At 40.6% G+C, this 19897-nt stretch overlaps 1 protein-coding gene across 2 annotated transcripts; it reads right to left on the bottom strand.

Annotated features, from left to right (window-relative positions):
- Positions 1 to 8047: 8047 nt before the first annotated feature.
- Positions 8048 to 19838, bottom strand: GJA3 (gap junction protein alpha 3). Of its 2 annotated transcripts, none has more exons than XM_072931026.1 (3): positions 18099 to 19838; positions 17785 to 17996; positions 8048 to 13160 (listed from the first exon to the last, which is right to left on the bottom strand). In XM_072931026.1, the coding sequence occupies exon 3, from the start codon at positions 13141 to 13143 to the stop codon at positions 11605 to 11607; it is 1539 nt and encodes a 512-aa protein (XP_072787127.1). In that variant the 5' UTR covers positions 13144 to 13160; positions 17785 to 17996; positions 18099 to 19838; the 3' UTR covers positions 8048 to 11604. The 2 variants fall into 2 exon arrangements, with proteins under 2 accessions (XP_072787127.1, XP_072787133.1); XM_072931032.1 differs by having other exon boundaries at positions 17785 to 17886.
- Between the last annotated feature and the right edge of the window lie 59 nt (positions 19839 to 19897).

Here is a 19897-nt window from a genome sequence, read left to right as displayed (position 1 = left end):
GTCTTTTCCACTGAAGAGAATATTCCCAAAACATCAACCCTCTTTAGTGCATCCTGGTCATTGCCCAGCCAAGCTCTAAATATGTGGGACAATATTGTTGAGAACTCCTAAGAATCATGAGTTCTTTAATGCCTGCCTAAACTCCAGGATGCCACAGCAGCCATGCAGGAGAAAATCTGCCAAGCCACTACTGTGGCAGAGGCTGGAATGCAGCTCAGTCCAAACATGTCAGCACAGTGAGTCTATTAACCTGACTACAAGCAGGGTAGCAAATTGCAAGAAAATATTGTCTGGCATTGCAAAGATGAGACTAACCCTTGAGCAAGATTGTCTCAGGGTGCTGAAAAGTTAGTGGTATTTAAAAAGAAGGGTGTGAGCAAGTTGCTTGGACAGATCTGCTGGCCCACAGACACTATGTTTGCAGCTCTAATAATACTAAAGGCATCACAAACTGCAACTTTTTAAACTCTGAGAAAGGCTAATTTCCTTTCTCTTTGCTATTGACAGTTGTCCTGAGATCCCCAGTTATTTATAAACCATGCTGCTGTGGGAAACCCTATAAATATCTAGAGCGATAAGATGGCCTCATTATTCTTAGAGTAGACAACTAAGTAAAAATGGAAATTACCCTTGGCCTACTGGAACTTCTGCAGCCACATCCTCTGTCCCCACCCCATCAAGCTAAAAACAGCATTGCCAGCTCAGGACTTGACCTCACCATCATAGACAGTTCTTTGGTCACACCTCAGTCTCTGCATCTGATACAGTGACAGCTGGGTATCTGACCACCACACAGTCAGTGTCCCAAGAGGAGATGCAGGACATTTGATAGACAATGCACGAAAACGGACAATGCACAGCATAGAAGAGTATATTCTTCAAAGTGCAAAGACTATGGTAGGAACAGCACAAATAGGTCCAAATCTGGCCTCATGACACAAAACCTCTATAAAAACTCAGTTTTCCACAGGAGTATTTGTTGCCTAGTTCTTCTAGTGTATACTTTGCAATGCTTTTACATCACAAAAAAAGAAAAAAAATTTACACTTTTCTGGGCTCACTTGTTGTTGACCTCTTCTTGCTGCTGAAGTTTTTTTAAAGGTCTATTTCAAATCTACCTGTGAATGAATGGGAAATATAACCCTGTTCCAGTACAGAGTTCACAGCATATCTCCCTGAGTGCTCATTGCCAGGCTGCAGCTGCCGTGGAAAATATCATCTCAAAGAAGAAAATGAGGGCAAATTGCTTGATTTTATGTGAGCACCAGCAAGGCCACACCTGTAGTACTGTGTCCAGTTTCACAGCCCTCAGCTCAATGGGAATGTGGAGAAACTGGAAAAGGTGCAGCAAGGGTCAATAAATGGTTGATAAAGATGATCAGGGGCCTGAAGTCCAAAAGAGAAGAAGCAAAAAACCATGAAGAAGCAAAAGGCATTTATGCAACCGTGACACAGTGACTGCCTAAAACATTCAGCCCATTTGTTCCTCTAGTAGAGTGTGAACAGAAAACTACAAAAACACCGTGTGCACTGTTGGCTGAGGGACTCAGCAGCTGTAGCAATGTCTGGTTTCATAATATTTGTAACTGAAAACTATACAAAATTCAAGCCTGAAATGGGAGAAAAATTAATGTTACATTAACTTGTTGAAAGCTGAATTAATACTTTCTGGATCTGATTTGGTTTACTCTTCATACTCCTTGACCACTTCTATTACTTATGAGGTCTCTTCCATAAGAGCATTTCAACCCCTTTTGAATGAAAGGAATAACTCAAAGAATTAAACTCAAACATTTCAGAACTGGTGAAACTATTTCTTTCTCTCTATTTTGTTATAAGACTATTTCTAAGTGAACAAATGAGTTAAGGCATAAAAATTGTGCCTGACAGCTATAATGTCACTTTGTAGCTAGAGGGAACATTCCTGCTGTCACTAAAATACCGCCGATGTAGCCAATTGAACAAAAATGGTACTGTCTAAACAAACTCAGCACACAATGGTTAGTTCCTAACTTCAGAGGTTCAGCAGACCAACTGTGCTCCAGATAATGCTGAATTTGTTTAAAGTGTAATACATTTAGTTGTGCATGCTTATATATGAGTTATTGTAAAGTTGCTTCAGGCTAAATTCATTTCTGCTGCAACACCACTGAAATGAATGTACTTACAACACAGATTAATTTGGCCCATTATGTACTAAACTTGCAGATCTTTCTTTCTTTCTTTAAAAAAAAAAAAGAACTATTCTTTTGCAATTGATCTTATTCACTGCAGTCATTTAAGCACAAAGAAAGTCTTATCTGTGTTACCCCGGTGTGGTGGAGTTATACTGGATTTACATTGTTGCAACTGAGAGAATTCTTTCAGCTGAAAATAAAGACAGCTGCCCAAATTACATGCAGATCACTGCACTTCTCCTATACACCCAAAAACTTGTAATGCACATTTCAGCATCATGCATGACTTGCTACAGCAGCTGTAGGCAAAGGGAATTCCTGAAACACTTTGTTAGAAAGCTAGGTCATAGCTTTAGCTGTAAGAGATTTCAACATCTAAGCAAATATGTTTAAGCTTTTCCATTATGCATGGACAGCAAGCAGTTCATGCTTTCTCCAACTTAGGGGCAGCAATGGAATTGTTTTGCCACCTGGATCATCTACAGAGATGGCACTTCAGCATTCTGGGTATGAAAACTGGGTTTGAACTCAAGGATGGAGGAATAAGATTCAAAATAACTAGCTGCCTAAAACAAAACTATAAATCAAATTACTGCGGCATTTTATATGGTCTCATCTTACACAGGAAGACAAGAATTTCTTCCTAGTCATAAGGAAGTTCTGAACCTGAATGAAGCCCCACAGCTTAAATGAATCAAGAGCAACCTGTGTTGGCAGGCTCCTTGGAAGGACTGATGCTGCTTGCTGCAATGAGAATGGCATGAAGGCAGCCCAAAGGCAGGCACTTGCAGCTCCACATACAGCCACAGATATGCTGAGAAGAGGCTCCACTTTGGTAAACAATAAAGAGCAGAGATTTTAAAAATGCATCCTGAAAGTTAGACACAGAATTCTCATGTAGGCCACAGCAAGAGGCTGGTGCAGACTGCATCCTTCTCCATGCTACAAAATCCCAAAACACTGCAGTCACTAGTATAGCCCCATTCACAGACAAATGTAAATGCAGGCATTATTTTGTAGACTCTTGGTCAAGAATTTTGCTCTCAAAGCATTGGGCTGCACCACTTTAATCAAATACAGAGTTTAAAAGACTACAGGATGTAGAAATTCCAGAGAATCAGCCATGTGTGTTTCTAGTATCCCAGCCAGGCTGGCTTTGCTACAGGTTTTTCTCCCATAATGAAAACTATTCTTTCCCATCAGAGTATCCATAATCCAAACACAGTGAGTTTGCTTAGGCAAAACCTCCTTAGCTGCTTATTTCTGCATTTTATGCAGAATTTACATAGCAAACCCCACTACATAAGACATGCAAAGCAAACAATAGGTTCCTCTGTGGGGCATGATAGTTCAACCACAATTATCTCTTAGTCTCTGCTCAGAAGACCACAACATGCCTTAAAGCCAAAATCCTCAGAAAGTTTAATCTTCTCAGAGAGGGGAGTGAGATATATGATAGCTGATAATTGTTTGCTCTTCTTTTCCAGTTTTCATTAAATTGAGAATAGAATCTATATTCTCACATGGAAAGTAAAGGTTTTATTTCACTTTACTCCATCAATTCATTGACTTTGGTGGATCCTGTGCAAACACAAGAAAAATGTGTCCCAATGAAAAATGTGTTGTCTTTTTGAGAGTCTGAACTTTCGAAGCCTTTTCTCTTAAAAAAAAAAATCCCTAGAAACCATAGGAACTCTTTAAAAAGCCATGTCTCATGATACTTAGAAATGCAAAGGTGTGGACATTTTAATATATTTTATCATACTTTCATGGTACAAGTAAGTAAGAACGGTGAAGAACTGCAAGTATTTGATTTTTGGGTTTTTTCCCCTCAGGAGACAACCTCTAAAATTACAGAGGTCTGGCTGAAAAAAGGTTAGAGATGGCTATATCAGTGAGCCTGGGCAGTTCTTTGTGACCTTGGTGTCAGTCTGCTCATTGCCACTGTCCATGGCACCAGGAACCTCAACTACATCTGTAGCCACTGTGCTAAGGACCACCCTTAAAAACAAAGCATGGCAAAAGCTCATACATTGAATACCATTCTCTACGGACTAAACATAGTTCTGACAGGCACTGTACTACTGCTACTGACTCAAAAATACACAGACCACATACTGCACAGAAAAGGAGGTGACTACACACAAAGGACAGCAATTTGTTGCTAAGTACCACTAATCTGTCTTTAAAACTTAAAAACAAAATTTTGCTCAAGGAAGAACAGGTGGTGCAATCCAACTGTCCTACTAATGCATCAAGAGTAATCATGATACTGTAATCCTGGCATAATATCACATACCTCTACCTGTTAAAATGTGTACTTCCTCAAACAACCTGTTTTCCTGGACTACAACACTCTAAGAAAAACAGTCTTTCTAGATCATCTCTATGAGAAAGCCCTCTTCAGTTTTGTGGGTTTGGATAAGCATCTGCTTACTCTATCTGCTTACTCTGAAAATAGACACAAAGACATTTAGACTTCATGCACATCCAGTTGCCAAAAGTGATCAAAATGCCAGAGCTATTAAGATCTCACTATTTGACATCTGTTTCCTTCTTCTTTCCCCTACAGTGTGGGGAAACACTGATTATGTTAGTTAAAGCCCATTCTTACTGCAGTCACAGTGAAAATGCTTGCTAAAGCCCAGCTGATTGTTCCTGTGCCAAATCCCTGGGAACAGCAGCAGCAGTACAGGGGTGTGTGGAATGCTCTTCATTTGGCTTTCAGCACAACTGTTCAGACATTTACTGGAGCAGGTTAAAGAGACCCCCCCAGCATACCTTTTTTCATTGCTATCAGAATCTTCAGGATGCCCTGACACAAGCTGCAGATGAGGAGGGCACACCTTTCATGCTTTCTCCAGAAGCTCACATGAAGCTACTTCACTCAATGTGGCAGCAAAAGGTACCCACACCATCACAAAGGCCTTCAAAGACCAAGACTAGCAACATTTGTATCTCCTACTCCAGACAGAAATTCTTTAGAGACAGTGCATGCAAGGTGACAGCAGTGTGGCTTTGTCTCAAAGGAGGGAGGGTCCATGCAGTCATGGACTGCTGACGTGCTCAGCTCCCTTGGGAGTACTCTGTCTGTTCTTCAAGTGACAAAATTGTGGAATATGCATCTAAATAGAAAGCTTGCCAGATATATTTGTAGCAAAAAGTGTTCTTGGTCAGAGGCAAGAGAGTTATCAGCTAGTATTACCATACCACTGCACTTCCTTAGCTTATTACTGCCAAGCACAATCTTAGTACTACCCATATTACACACCTGACAGCCTACTTTACCCCTGCCAGTCATCGGAGATAGTGAACAGTCTGGTTTACCATATGGATGCAATCAGCTAAGGCAGAAACAGCACTGCCTGAGACCAAGGAGGCACAGCAAAAATATGCTTGACTGTACTCCCATGAGAGAGAAGCACTCAGTACTGCAGGGCAGAAACTATCTTGACCTGCCAGGTCCACATAATAATAATGAAATGTGCTGCAGATAAAATAATGTTTTACAAAGCCTGCATACTTAACAGTTCTGAAAGACACACTTAGTCCTGCCTACATTACTGTTTTCCACAAGTAAAACTTCCCAGAAATCTGGCCCTGGCCTCGTCACGGGACTAGACAATGTTTCGACTGACTCGCCTGTAGTACATTGTACATTTTCAGTGCAGAATCGAGTTACACTTCTGCATGCTAAACTGTGAACATTCCTATAAGGGGCAAATCAGCATATTTCAAAGGCAATGGACACCCCACATTATCCCCAGCAAGAACACACTTTCTCTGCACTAAAACCCTTAATGCATTTATAGGTAACAGTCTCATGGCACAGCAGGTAGATGGTTAAATCAATGTTAGTGTCAGCACTGGGGGAATGGTGGGAGGCACTGCCAATGCCACACTGCACGAGATGAGCAGTGACTCCTGTATCAAGGCAGGAGCCAAGAGTGAAACCTGGATTTGGTGGAAGGTAGAGGCAGACCTCCCACTGATGTCAGGATACTCAGCATTTCAACTTTGCACATACTCAAGTGGGTCTTGTTCCCATGTGTCTTCTGGACTGTGAACTTCCTTTGAAGCCACTGGGAGCTCTGCACGGAGACAGGTTTCAGCATCTAGTCTTCTAAGAGATGCAGTTCATTGAGCACTTCACATGATGAAGGGAAGCAATTCATAGAGCACTTCACATGATGAAGGGAAGAAAGTGAATAAAGTGGGGGAGCTAAGTCTTCTGTCACATTAGTATTTTAAAAGACCATCTACACAACCATGAAAATTTAATCTAGAAGAGACAATGCTGTGGTACAAAAAGTTTATTTAGTCACAATTTTGTAAACATATGAGGTAAATTAACGTTTACATCAACTTGCTTCTTACAGAATTTAATATACAAGGCACTTTCTGAAGACAGTACTGTTGGCTGATTTTATTGTTACTACAAGTTCCTGACTGTTCAGAAAACTTGCTATGTTTTTTCTCAGATTCTGTCATGTAAAAGACAAGCATCTGGAAAGCAACAAGAAAGTTCAGCATAAGCGTTCTTATGCTTTAGAACCCTTTAACTGTGAGAAAGAGTGGCAATGCAGATAGCAATGTACTCTCCACCTTAAAATATGCTCACACATATTACATAACTCTTCAAGAATTGAAAACTCTAGAATTAGATTGGCATCTTACAGCAAACTTAAAATGTAAATCTACAATTTCTTTAATACATCAGTGTTTTTAGTTTATGCAAATAGTCCCATTGCCTTTAATAGTCTTATTTGCAAAAGTTAAAATAACTTGCATGAAATTGTATTTGCAGGCTCTGAACTATATTTTTGCCTAGAAAAAAAACCACTTAATTTATTTTTTGTAAAATCTTCTACAGTGTAACAGTGCAGTGTCTGGAATCTTAAACCAGGCTGTAAATTTAGGCCGTAAAGGACACATGTCGCAGCTAATTTTTGTCATTGAAGCTCTAAACACACAGGAAGGCATATGAACAGCAGTGAATCTTAGTTTATTTGGCAATAATTGAATTCATGATGAAAAATGTATTTTCCATGGTGTGCTCCCTATCTATCCAATGCCCATATTTTAATTTCACAGAGAAAGCTGATACTATGCATCAGTGATCAGGTTAAATTTAATGGTATTGCCTTATGTCTGAAGAGTTCCTGTGTTATAGTAAGACATTTCTCTCATGTTTAACACATTGGCAGAGTCATTCTTTTAATTCTTATATAAATGTAAACTTAGAAAGCAGTTTATTTCATCCAAATGTGCAATCTGAAATCAAAAACTGAATGTAAACTTCAGAAAATCAAAGTTACAAGAGCACACTGTTCAGAAGAAGAATCAAAGTAAAACATTTGGAATTTAAAAAAAAACCCAGCCTGTTCACATCCATGGTGTTAGTATCTGTATAAAACAAAAAGACCTCGGGGCTCAACACTCTGCTCCTGCAGACTGCTGCCAGCCACATGAACTCAGTGGAATACAACAGTTTGGAGCAGCTGAGGAGATGGTCTCATGACTAACCAAAAAAGGACCTAAATAGTGATCTGATATTTAAAGTTTGCTTTTATTATTTTACTGATCCTACATTTATGTATTGATACCATAAAATAATCTTAAGAGCTGCATGTCAGAATTTAATTAGCTCTAAGTGCCTTGTTGAACAACAAATATATTGCAAAAAGAGTAGTACATCATACACGTGGTAACTTGTTCAAAGAATATATTTTTTCAGTTTTCTTTTCTGTAGTTTGCCACAGCATATTTTTTTTTACTTGAAGTAAAAAAAGAGAGAACAAGTTTTCCCAAAATTATTCAATTATTCTACTCAAAGACCAAAAATTCAAAAATTAGTGGGGGCGGGGGGGGGGGGGGGCAGGTTCAGTCTGCTTAATATCAGGCATGATTCTGTTCTGACTTCTGCTTTTGTGATAACTTGCCTACAGGTTTCATCTTAGCTGTGCACTTGAGGTCTTTCAGAACTGTGATTCAAATAGCCATACAACCAGGCTAAAGCAAGGTATCACTTGCTGCTACTTCCCATGAAACTTTGTAATTAATTGACATGAAAGAGTCGATGACTTAGAAATTAGCAGATAATTTTTGCCAATAGACTCTATTCTGCAAGTCAGTGGGTGTTTGTACATATTTTCTTGAACTGCGGAATTCTGCACAGAATTCAACCCGTGACTCACAGGATGTTGAATGCAGTGATCATTCCTGAGTGAAGATTAAAGTCTTCAAAATCGGCCACACCAGTAAGATTTTTCTTTGAACAAATCTGAATTCAGATGTGATGCATCAACTACAAGCAGTTGTAAACACCAAGGAGTTCTGCCAAAACAGTTACCTGGGCTTAAATGAAGAAACAGTTACTGGACTCCAAGTGAAACTGTAGGCAATGAAGAGGCTTGACGCTGCATAGTTACGTGATGGAACTTAAGCTGATCTTAAAAGCGCAACCTGTGAGTTGTAGCTTTGCTTTCTCAGACCAGGACTGCCTGCATGCAGAGGCTGCTCTCTCAGACTTCTCTTAGGGGTTGCAATAGAGTTACATTTCTCCCCCCGAGCTTCACCTAACAGGAAAAATCATTTTTAGAGCTTTCCAGTAGTTACTCTGGCTGAAAATACCATATATTCCACAAAAGCATCTGAACTTTCTGCAGGTCTAATCACACACATTAACTTGAAAAGGTCAGCCTAGGTCTCAGTTGATCCTAAGTTAAGTCTATGTCTCTTACTATTTTTTATATACAATATGGATGCAATCCTGCAGGACACACTCTGTTGAGGGTAGTACTAAAGTAAGGGCTGCAAGATGCAGAGCCCCATCAAGCATCAGTTTTGCTCTCAGGAAGTTATATAAAAAAACACACATTCCAGGTGGTCTGCCTTATATAAATACACTCCAGAAAGACTTTGACTTCATTCTTCAGAAGCATAGAACAAAGGAAAATATAGCCCATAAACACCAATGTACTAAAACACAGAGGTGCATATATTGCATTATTTCAGCAATGTAGTTAACTGGCATTTATCAAAACTTACAAAACTGCTACTATAGATGCTAGTAAATCTAAAAATTTTGAATCTTAATCTCTGCTTTTGTTTACATCTAGGCAACTTCATCAACCTTAGTCTACGTTTAGCATAGACTAAATAGAAAGCATAGATTCAATAGAAAGCAGAACTTGGCTTTTAGTTTTTTTGCAGAAAGGGTTTTTATGGCTTATAACAGAAAATCCATGACAGCATGCCTGAAGCTGAATACTTAATAATAAATATCTTTATTGTATTATTACACATCGACTTTTAATGCAGTGGCTGCCCTTAAGATCCATGGCAGCAGTAAAACTCCTCACCTGTTCAACACAAGCAGGACAAGGAAGTCACGAGACAACATGCCCAAAGGTTGCAGGATAGTGCTTCTGATCATAAAAAACTCATTGTGAGTACTCAGAAAGAAGCAAAAATGTTTAATCTGGAGTGGTGGGAATATATTTTGACTGTTGAATAAAATAAGCACACTCAGGAAAACATTTAACAGCAGAAATAACTGGTAAAGTTAACTACTTGCTACAGGTTGACTCTGCTTTGCCTGAGTAAGGACTGCACTGCCAGGCCAAACACTTTGAAGATGCAAAGGGTTATCCCGGTGTGTTTGATTGCTCTTTTCCAGTTACAGTACGTTTGATTTATAGCAGCAACGCAACTGACTCCAAGCTTTAGTTCTTTTGGATTTTGCTTAGAACAGAAACTGGGCTTAATTCTGTATTTCTTTTGTACTGAAACTTTCCTGAGTCTATTCAGGCATGCAGAATTCTAACATCTTGTTTAGGAGGGAAAAAAGGACAGAGCCTGTTGAAAGGAAAGATGCACTTTAGGAAAAAAAGAACAAAACCTAGTACTTTCCTTCACCCATTTTTAAGGAACACACACATTTTTCAAAAGCAGGATTTCAATGTCTTTTCTAAGGCCCAAAATCTAAATTTCTTCTGGCTCTTAAAATTTCATGCGAATGTTAGTCTTGCTTGAATAAGGCCTGCAAGATCCATTCCCAAATCTTGCTCCTTGTTAAATTGAATGGAAATTCTGAAAGTGACTTCAGTTGGATCAGGATAGACCCTTCAGCCACCACATTGCCCACATATTTTAGCCACTTTTTCTGCAATACAGTATTATCTAAGTCTCTTTTTACTGACATAAAGACACTACAAATTGATGTTAAAGGGTACAAAACAGGAAGTAATGTTGCTTTAGGAACTTCACCACTAGTAAGTTTCTCTCCTCTTACATTTTCTTGTCAGATCAAATATCAAACTAAAATTATTAAGTACACAGTCAAGTAACTTTAAACCTACAGATTATTCTCAAAATATTCAAATACTTAAAAATAAGCACTCAAGTTTACTTCTAAAAAGCATTTTTCCAACAAACTTATGCTGATATCTAATAGGCTAAAATGCAGAGCTGTACTTTATCCTAATTCTTTGTCCATGGGCAATGTATGGAGCCACAGTGTGTTGAAATAATAATAATCCTTGCTTTCTGAAGAGAAATTGTTCTGTATAATAATTTCCAAGGTGTGGTTTGAATTCCTGTCCTCCTGTAAGCAATTTCAGAAGTCAGCTAAAATTATAGTCAAACATGTTCAAACATATTTGGAGGCTTATAAACATGGTGTGATCATGGTTGGCAAACACTGGATAGAAGGTCAAACTGAACACTTCCTAAGAGGTCAAGAGTAAAAAAAAATTACGGAAAGAAGAACCTCAAAAATCTATTCCAGGGGTTCCCTAAACTTTGCCTGGCCTAGGACCGCATTGGTGACTTGCCATGAACACTTGATTAAGTTGCGTTATATGGGAGAAACTGAGTTACCTTTAATATGGCAAGTTGGTCCATAGACACAAGAGGTGCCAAGAGGCAATATACCACCCTGATTTTTGCCATAGGGCTATGTAAGATTTAAGAGGAAGAAAGTAAAGTCATTGCATCTGCTCATCTAGAGCTTCTGGGAAAGAGCTGAATTGAAGGCACGGGCAAGAGGGAGATGACAGCCAGGTGCATGGGCACCAGGGATATTAATATTTTTCTCGGATGAAAGTCAGCCTCAGGGCACACGACCAGCTACCATCGCCACCTGTTATCTGTGTAGGCCTCCCCTACGGCTGCCCTTGAGGGATCTGCTGTGAACACGAAGGAAAGTGAGACTGGTCCCCTGGCCCACAGGCTGCGCTTCGGTCACCCCTGACCTATTAGAAAATGTTGATAATTTTCCCACTACAACTCACAGAGTGCAAAAACAGCAAGCGTCTAAGTTTGAAGCCCAGGCCTTCTCACCCACGGCAGGCCTGGCCTCCCCAGGCAGCTCCCCTGCCCATTCCACCTTCCAGCACCCGCTCCCCCGAGCAGGGCCACCGCCTTACACGGCCAGGTCGTCTGACCGGGCCCTGCAGCTGCTCGACTTACTGGCCCTGCTCAGGCGCCGCGTGTCTACGAGCAGCGGTGGCTCGTGCATCTCCACCGTGGTGCAGGCAGCCGAGACGGGCCGTGCCCCCGACAGCTCTGCCTCGCCCTCCATATCCCACTTGCTGCCGCTCGCCCCGCTCAGGCTGGTGCTGCTGCCGCTGTTGGCTGAGGCAATGGGCAGCACAGCTGGGGGTGGAAGCAGCTGCTCCAGCGGCTCTTCCTGCTCAGGAAGGGGATGCCGGACGCTGCTGGGGGTAGAGGAGCCTGCTGAGCTGGAGGAAACCTTCCCCTGGTGCTCAGCTGCCATGTTGACCCAGTCCTGCTCGGACGTCAGGGCACGGCTGCTGCTGTTGAAGTAGTTGATGACGGCTGGCGTGGGTGTGGGGATGGGGGTCGGGATGGTGACGGGAGTGGAGATGGGCGTGGGAGTCACAGCACGGTGCCTCTCCTCAGGAACCTGTGGAGCAGCAGGGTAGCTTGCCATGGACGTCGTGTTGGAGGGGGGCCGTGGTCTTGGAGCACCTGTAGCATAGTACGATGCCATGGTCACTGGGGCCAGCAGTGGTGTGACAGCACGGGTGTCAGGCAGAACAGGGGGTGGTGTGGCAGTCGTGACCACCACAGGCGGTGCTGGCGGCGGCAGGGAAACAGGTTTGGACTCCCCTGTTACCATAACTGGCGTCATTGTTGCAACAGGCATCTCTAGGATGTACTGACTCGTCATGCCCTGCTTAAGCTTCTTCCACCCCAAGTGATATATCTCAAGCATGTTCAGCAGCAGGGAGACTGAGGCCACCACCAACATGAAGATGATGAAGATTGTCTTTTCAGTGGGCCTCGAGATGAAGCAGTCCACAGTGTGTGGACAAGGTGAGCGGCTGCACTGGTAGACTGGCTTTAGCTCGAAGCCATATAGGAAGTATTGGCCCACAATGAAGCCCACCTCGAACAGCGTCTTGAATATGATATTGAAGACATAGGTACGGAGCAAGGCACCCCCCATACGAATTCTACCACGTTCATCACGGATTGGGAGTTTCTCCTTCCCCCTTTTGACAATAGATTGATCTTTGACGTTACTGCTGCCTCCTCCACCACCGCTGACAGATGCTGCTGCTACTGGGTAGTTGCCATCTTTGCTGTTTCCCTTCTTTTTCAGCTCTTCTTTCTCCTTCCTCTTCTCCTCCATGCGTACAATGTGCAGGACATGGCCCAGGTAGATGAGGGTTGGAGTGGAGACAAAAATTATCTGCAGCACCCAGAAGCGGATGTGAGAAATGGGGAAGGCTTTGTCATAGCAAACATTTTCACAACCAGGTTGCTGAGTGTTGCATGTAAAGTCCGACTGCTCGTCTCCCCAGACCTCCTCAGCAGCAGCCCCCAGCACCAAGATCCTGAAGATAAACAGTACCGTCAGCCAAACCTTGCCAATAACCGTGGAGTGCTCCTGCGCATTCTCTAACAGTCTCCCCAGAAAGCTCCAGTCACCCATTGTTTCAGATTTCTAACCTACAACAAGAACATCAGAGCAATTAGAGCAATGCAAAAACATCTTGTAATTGCACAATGCTGTGGTAGAACAGCTTGATCCTCAACAAATGATAGTTATTATCTTGCTTTTGCAGAATACTGCACACATACATTAAGAACTAGATAACCCTAGAGCCACACAACCATGGGCTTTGGTCAGTACACAAGGGAGATGTTTAAAATGCTCTCACAGAGCCCATGAGGCTTAAGTGCCTATACAGAACTGGCAAGAAGGATTCGTAAGTTAGAATTTCTACAAGATTTAAATATTTAAAATAACATTATTACTGTTTCCTCCATCTGAGATGGCTCTATCTGCTCCTGCTTTTATTTAGAAAATAACAGGTAGAAATCAGATTGATAAAACAGAATAATGCTACTACTATTAATGCAACAGCACTGGTATGAGAATGTGATGCAAAGTCTGCCTAACTCGAATAATTTTATTGTTATCGGAACTTATTTACTCCAGCAATCAGGAAGTTAGTAATAGGTCTCTACAATTTTCAAACTGTACAAACACAGAAAAATAATTATTCAAAACCTATGGAATTTACAGTTGAATTTTGGAGCTTGTACAACTCAACAAGCATGTTCTCAAAGCCTAAAGATGTTTGGATTTGTTTATTTCTAAAAAAAACCAGTCATTTTAATCACTTGAAATATTAGGAAGAATGAGAAATTCTGCAAGGAATGGTGAAAATGTTTCTGTGCTATTTCCTCTACTGTCCTGGCATTTCATGTGACTGAATCATATCTGCTGCAACATCATTGAAACAAAACAAAATAAAACAACAAACTCAAGGTCACTTCAGCAACTATAATACAGAGATTTTCTTGGAAAATAACAGAATTACATCCTATGACCCTATTTCTGTGACAAACAACTGGCATATATTCTCAGCAGTTTCCACCAATTCATGCATGATGGGCTTCCCAAATCCAATTCTAGGCAGAGACACAATTGCCGATTTGAAAATTGCGAGATTTTTTAAAATAGCAGATTCCTCACAAGCTTCCTGCAATTGAGAAACAAGAGAAATCTCCTAGTGTCCCTTCTCTTATCCTTGGCCTGTTCCTAACTGGATTATATGTAAGAATACTGGAATATATGTAAGTACAATTAATTCCCCTAATAAACTCACTTCTATATTTTATATGTCAACCTTCAACGAAAGACAAAATAAAAAATTTTGCTTTCAGCTAACTTCAGTACCTTCAGCTATGTTTGTATCATAATTGTAATTGAGATTTAACAATTTGCATACAAAAAAAACCACAATCAGAAAAGTAATTATCTTCTTGTTTAAAAATATTATAATATTATATGTATATATAACTGAATTACATCTTACTATGCTTATACTCCTTATGCAAAAACCTGAGTGTCTTACAATTCCCAAGAAAATAAAAAGGTGTTCATCACTACAGCTAGGAATTTACCACTGAAGAAGTGTACTATTCTCATCATTATATGACTGTAATTACCAGCAATTATGTCACTGTTTTTCCGAAATAAGTATTTCCAAAGTCTATTCTGAACTTCTTTCAGGCTTTTAGTTAAGGCAATGAAAGAAATTAAATTTATTTAAGGTACATTTTTATAACTTGATTTTCCTGTAAGACAATGAAATACATAAAACTGCAGAGCAGTATGCTTTCACATAAAAAGCAACAACACACCCATTCGTATTTTGCAGGTCTATAAATCCTGGTATACGAATTCATTTTTTATCACACAAAGTTCATTTAACAAAAAATTCCCCCTAAAAATACATATTTGATATTCTTCAGAAATGCATTCCCTTTAATATAAGTGAATTCTTTGTCTAACATAACATGATAAACTACAAATGATGATACTAAAAACTAAATACTGATTTTGTGTACGTATGTTCCCTGTCCTGAAGATTTTTTTAAAAATAGATTCAGATTCTTTTGGAAGAATATATTTTCACTCCTCTTAAAACAGTAGCCCAAAGCTGAATAAATTTTGTTATAGCATCTTTATAGTCTTAATTTAATATGTTTATATTACTTTAAAATTTAACCATCCATCTTAATTTTATAAGGTTTAAAATATTTTGGCTGGTTAGGTAATTTTGACAAATAATAATTTTTAAGGCAATAATGAATTAATTTTATACTTTTCTTTAACTTAAAATAATTTGAAGATATACACAGTTTAGTTCCAGCTTTTAACAGAACTAAATTGTTGTTCAGGGATGTTCTCATTATGAGTGGGAAAATGTAGGAAAAGCAAAATAAATAAGGTGATATTTAATGGATTAAAGAAGTTTAGCATAAATCCAAGTTCAATATTTCCTTTCTCTGCTATACTATACATTAATCTGTGCCTCTCTGTTCAATACTCTCTGCCTTACTCTTTATGTTCCACCCAGATAAAACAAAATAGGCAGTTCAGGTAATGAGCATGCAATGATGTCTACAGTGAAAACAGGACACTTTGTGCTTTTCTGAGGATTTATCTAGTGATTAACAGAAGAACATTAACAATTTTTAGAACTGAAAGATGACAAATAATAAATCCATCTAATTTAATCATTCTCCAGTCACTAATACTACTCAAGATTTTTTTTTTTCTTTTTACTACAGGTCAGCAATGTCCAGGCTGAGTTAATTTAGGACACCAAAGACATGACACAATGCACTTCTGAGAGGATACACATAAAAAAGCTATTTTACTGCTTACATTAGCTAAAATATTTATTTCTGTGTACTAGAGTGTGCAACTTTATCCTGTACACCAAGAGAAAGTGTTTAAGCCAGGAGCAGATACTTCACAGTATCTCCACTGCACAAAGGTGAAAAATCTCAATGTACATCCTAGTATGAAGTGCAGCAACTGTTGCCTTCACCAAAAATGTGTCTTGTCCATTGTACATAAATACTGGAAGGACATTTTTTCCAAGGTCAATGCAAAGTTACATATCTCCACTGGCTGGAGAGTTCCCAGAAATCCAAGTCCTGTGTCTTTCTTCACTGTCAATACATTCTTCAGCAGGAAATTCTTAAGGCCAATGTAACGCATCCAAAAATCACACCAATAACTGCAAAGGGGTGCCTTGATACAAATCATCATTAAATTGCATAAATGAAAACAGAAAGTTCACAAAGCTCAGAGAATATTTGAATTTTCCCTATTGAGTTCAAGAATACCTATGTCTAAATTAAAATGGCCACAGCTCAGTATTTTAGCTGAGAATATCCCAAGTTTGCTTTTGTAGTATTACATAAAATTCCACTGTACAGTATTACTTCCAGTACTACAGAGACTGGCAACCCTTAAGACCTAATCTTCAATATGGCTTGTGAAAGAAGACATTTTTTTCCTTTTGTACTTGGAAAAAAATGAGATTAAGAAATGAAACATCTTTATCTGCATTTCATTATGTCCATGAATACCCACAAGGGAATGACAGAGACTCTGTCTCAGAAAACAGTCTAATTCAACAGTATGAAAAGCAAGGACTTCACGAACCTTTGTATCATTTAATAAGAACTGAGAGTTTTATATTATTTGGTGTCTTTTGTTGTATTGTATTCTTGTATTAGAAAATCCTTTCTTTGAGACCACACTGAAAAATGGACATTCATAAAAATTGGCATGGCATTTAAGAATCAAATGTTGTGCTATTAATTACTAGTTTAGTACATGCACAAAAACACTGCATGTAACAAAGAGAACAAACAAGCGAGAATAAATTTTAGAAGATGCAATATCGTATCCATCCCTCTGCAAGAGAAGAATAATTATGTGACATCGACAAACTTTCCAGTTATTTTTATTTCTTATGATGTCACTGAAGAGGTTCATCACTATGTGCACTAGGTGTGCAAAACTTGACATTTAATTATTTATAAATTTACTCAAACATGTACATGCTTATATATTTGTATACACATATGAATACAGGTAAGTACACAGCTGTACTACATACATTAACAGATTATGACACTTGATGAATTTATGATTTCACTACACTGGTACATCCAAAAAATGTCCCATAACAAATATTTGGAAACTTAATAGATATCCTTGCCTGAATATAATTTCTTAAATTCAGCCCACATTTCCTTTAATTTCTTGTGACAGTCTAAAAACTTGGGATTTAGATTTTTTTCTTCAAAATTATATCTATTTTATAAAGCAGTATGCAAAAAAAAAAAAAAAAAGCTGCTAAAACAACTTGCAATATTTACTTTGTTTTTTACCAAACAATCATGAATCTCCACCACTGCCAGGTTCATAACTGCTAACTTAAATCAGAAAAAAGTCTGCAGCGTGACCATGTAATTCCAGACAAACTGGCATATGTGCAGGCACAGAATGAGCTACTATAATTTCCAGTGAAACTTAACAGTATTTGGCCATATACATATATATATGAAACACAATGGTGAGTGTTCAATAATCACAACAGAGGTTTCACAGTTCATTTTATAAACTTGTTTAAGCGAGGATTTGAAAAATACCTTTCTTCATGCTCCCAGTGTCATACTTGCAGACACATCTATCATCACCCTCACTGTATTTTAAACACTTGTTAAAGATTAATTCCTTAACTGATCTTGTTATTACCTTGAACTTACTTTACTTCTGTGGAGCCTCCTCCTTAAATCCCAGGCAAAACTTCTTTTGACTTCTTCTTGACTCCACTTGACCTCTGAGTGAAAGTTTGGCCTGAGTAAAGGAAAAGCGCGAGGAGTGCAGGGCTGAGCCCAGGAGGAGAGCTACACCCCACCTGTTAAACTCCCCTCTTCCTTGCTGGAGCCCCTGTCCTGGTTCATTAGCTGCAGGAGAAAAACAGGAACAAAAAGCAACCCCTTTTCTCACCCAGAATACTCAAATGCCATCTTACAGCTCTACATGGGAAGGAAAAGACAGTGACTTACCAGTAAAGCTGAAAGGTGTGAAGGGTGTGGAGCTACCGGGGGACTGCAGAACAGCCGTGGAGCATGAGGGCAACAGTCCTACATCCTAAGTGGGTGAAGCATGAATGAGACAGAGCTGTCAGGTGCCCACGTACCATCAGCCACACAGATCTAAAAAATGCACCGTGAGGAGTGTCCCGCCCCCCACCCCAGATACACAAAGGAAAGATAAGCCTTTCCAGCATTCAAAGACTCAAGACCCTTTTTCACTGCAGAGAAGCAGGGACTCCAACATTTGAGTATCTGTCTGAGAGGACTTCAGGCAAGTTAAAGTAACTGCAAGGGACACCCTGTTCAAGCTCCTAAAAGTACACTTTTGTACTGTGGAAGCAATTTAAATTTTTTCTAGTTTAATTCTAAAATATTCCAGTAGGATTCTCTCATTTCCCTTTAAAGAAAAGAGGTAAATGCCTCTAGTACCTCTGACTACTCAGTTCAATTAATTCTTCATATCTATGTCAGTGTTTTAAAGACCTAACAAACAAAGGATTTCTAATGAACATGCTAGGCTTATATGATTTCTTCAGTGAGTCAGCAATGAACCCAAAATTTTTTTTTGTCTACAGGAAAAAAAAAAGACACAAATGAAACAACTTTTTGTGTTTATAACAGTGGCAACATTTTACTTCATCAAGCTTCATACCTTCCTAAGAATATTTATTCATCTCAATACTTTGCATCGCTTGTGAGTCCTACATGAACAAGTGAGTAACTGGCATGTTGTGGTAACTCTCGGACCAAAGATGTGAACAGAGTGAGGTAACAGTCTGGTCAACACAGGGAGGCCACCTGGCCGTTTTCCCCACTACCAGTAGAAAGTGTCTGTATGGGACAGACAACTCAGAGCTCACCTCAAGGAACCTCGGAACCACCTCGGGTTATGCTTGTGAACTCCATCATTCTGTGCAGCACCACTTAAAACGCTGAAAGAAATTTTGGCTATGCTTTATATTTAAGACTTAACTTTACTCCAAGTGCAAAACTGGCCTGAAATGCACATCAGTGTCACGTGTTAGTGGCAACTTTTAAGGAAGATATTACACATCCCTACACAACCATCCTGGATATTAACACTTGTCGCTTTGTCCTCCACTGCATCTTCTGAGGTACTTGGTGAGGTTTGGACACTTCTCCCTGACACACCAGGCCCAGTTACCGTCCCATCTGCGAGCGCCGCTGCCTGCAGACCGTGCCCTCGGTGCGGCAGGAACAGAGGGACGGACACTCACGGAGGGTCCCTTAGGAAGGTATTCAGAGCAGTAGGGCCCCTGCCACGACTCCTCCTCAGTAGGACGAGCAGGCTCGGCCCCGCCCTGCCCTTCCCTGGCGCCCATCCCAGGGCCGGGGGACCCGGCAAGCGGGCAGAGGCCCGGGCAGGCTCCCGCCCCCAGCGTGCCCGCGGCCGCGTCCCTGCCCGGGGGCGAGCGGGGCAGCCCAGGGCGCTCTACTTACGCTCGGCGGGAGGAAGGCTGTGTAAAAAGCAGCAAGGGCGCGACTCGTTCGGAAGAGTCCGGGCAGAGATGGCGCATAGGTCGTTTGAGCGGGGGGGAAGAGGCGCCCCCAAACTCGGCTGGGCTGTGGCAGAACTGGCGGGGCGGGGCGGGGCGGGCGGCGCCGGGAGCCCGTGCCCAGCGCCGTGCCCAGCGCCGTGCCCAGCGCCGTGCCCAGCGCCGTGCCCGCTGCTGCCCGCGCTCCCTGCCCGGCACCGGCGGCTCTGGCGGCCGCCCCGCAGCCACCGGGCACCCGGCCCTCCCTCTGCC

This window comes from Taeniopygia guttata, chromosome 1 (assembly GCF_048771995.1).
Source record: "Taeniopygia guttata chromosome 1, bTaeGut7.mat, whole genome shotgun sequence".
NCBI classification, from domain to species: Eukaryota; Metazoa; Chordata; class Aves; order Passeriformes; family Estrildidae; genus Taeniopygia; species Taeniopygia guttata.
This window is presented reverse-complemented; position numbering and strand designations above follow the sequence as displayed.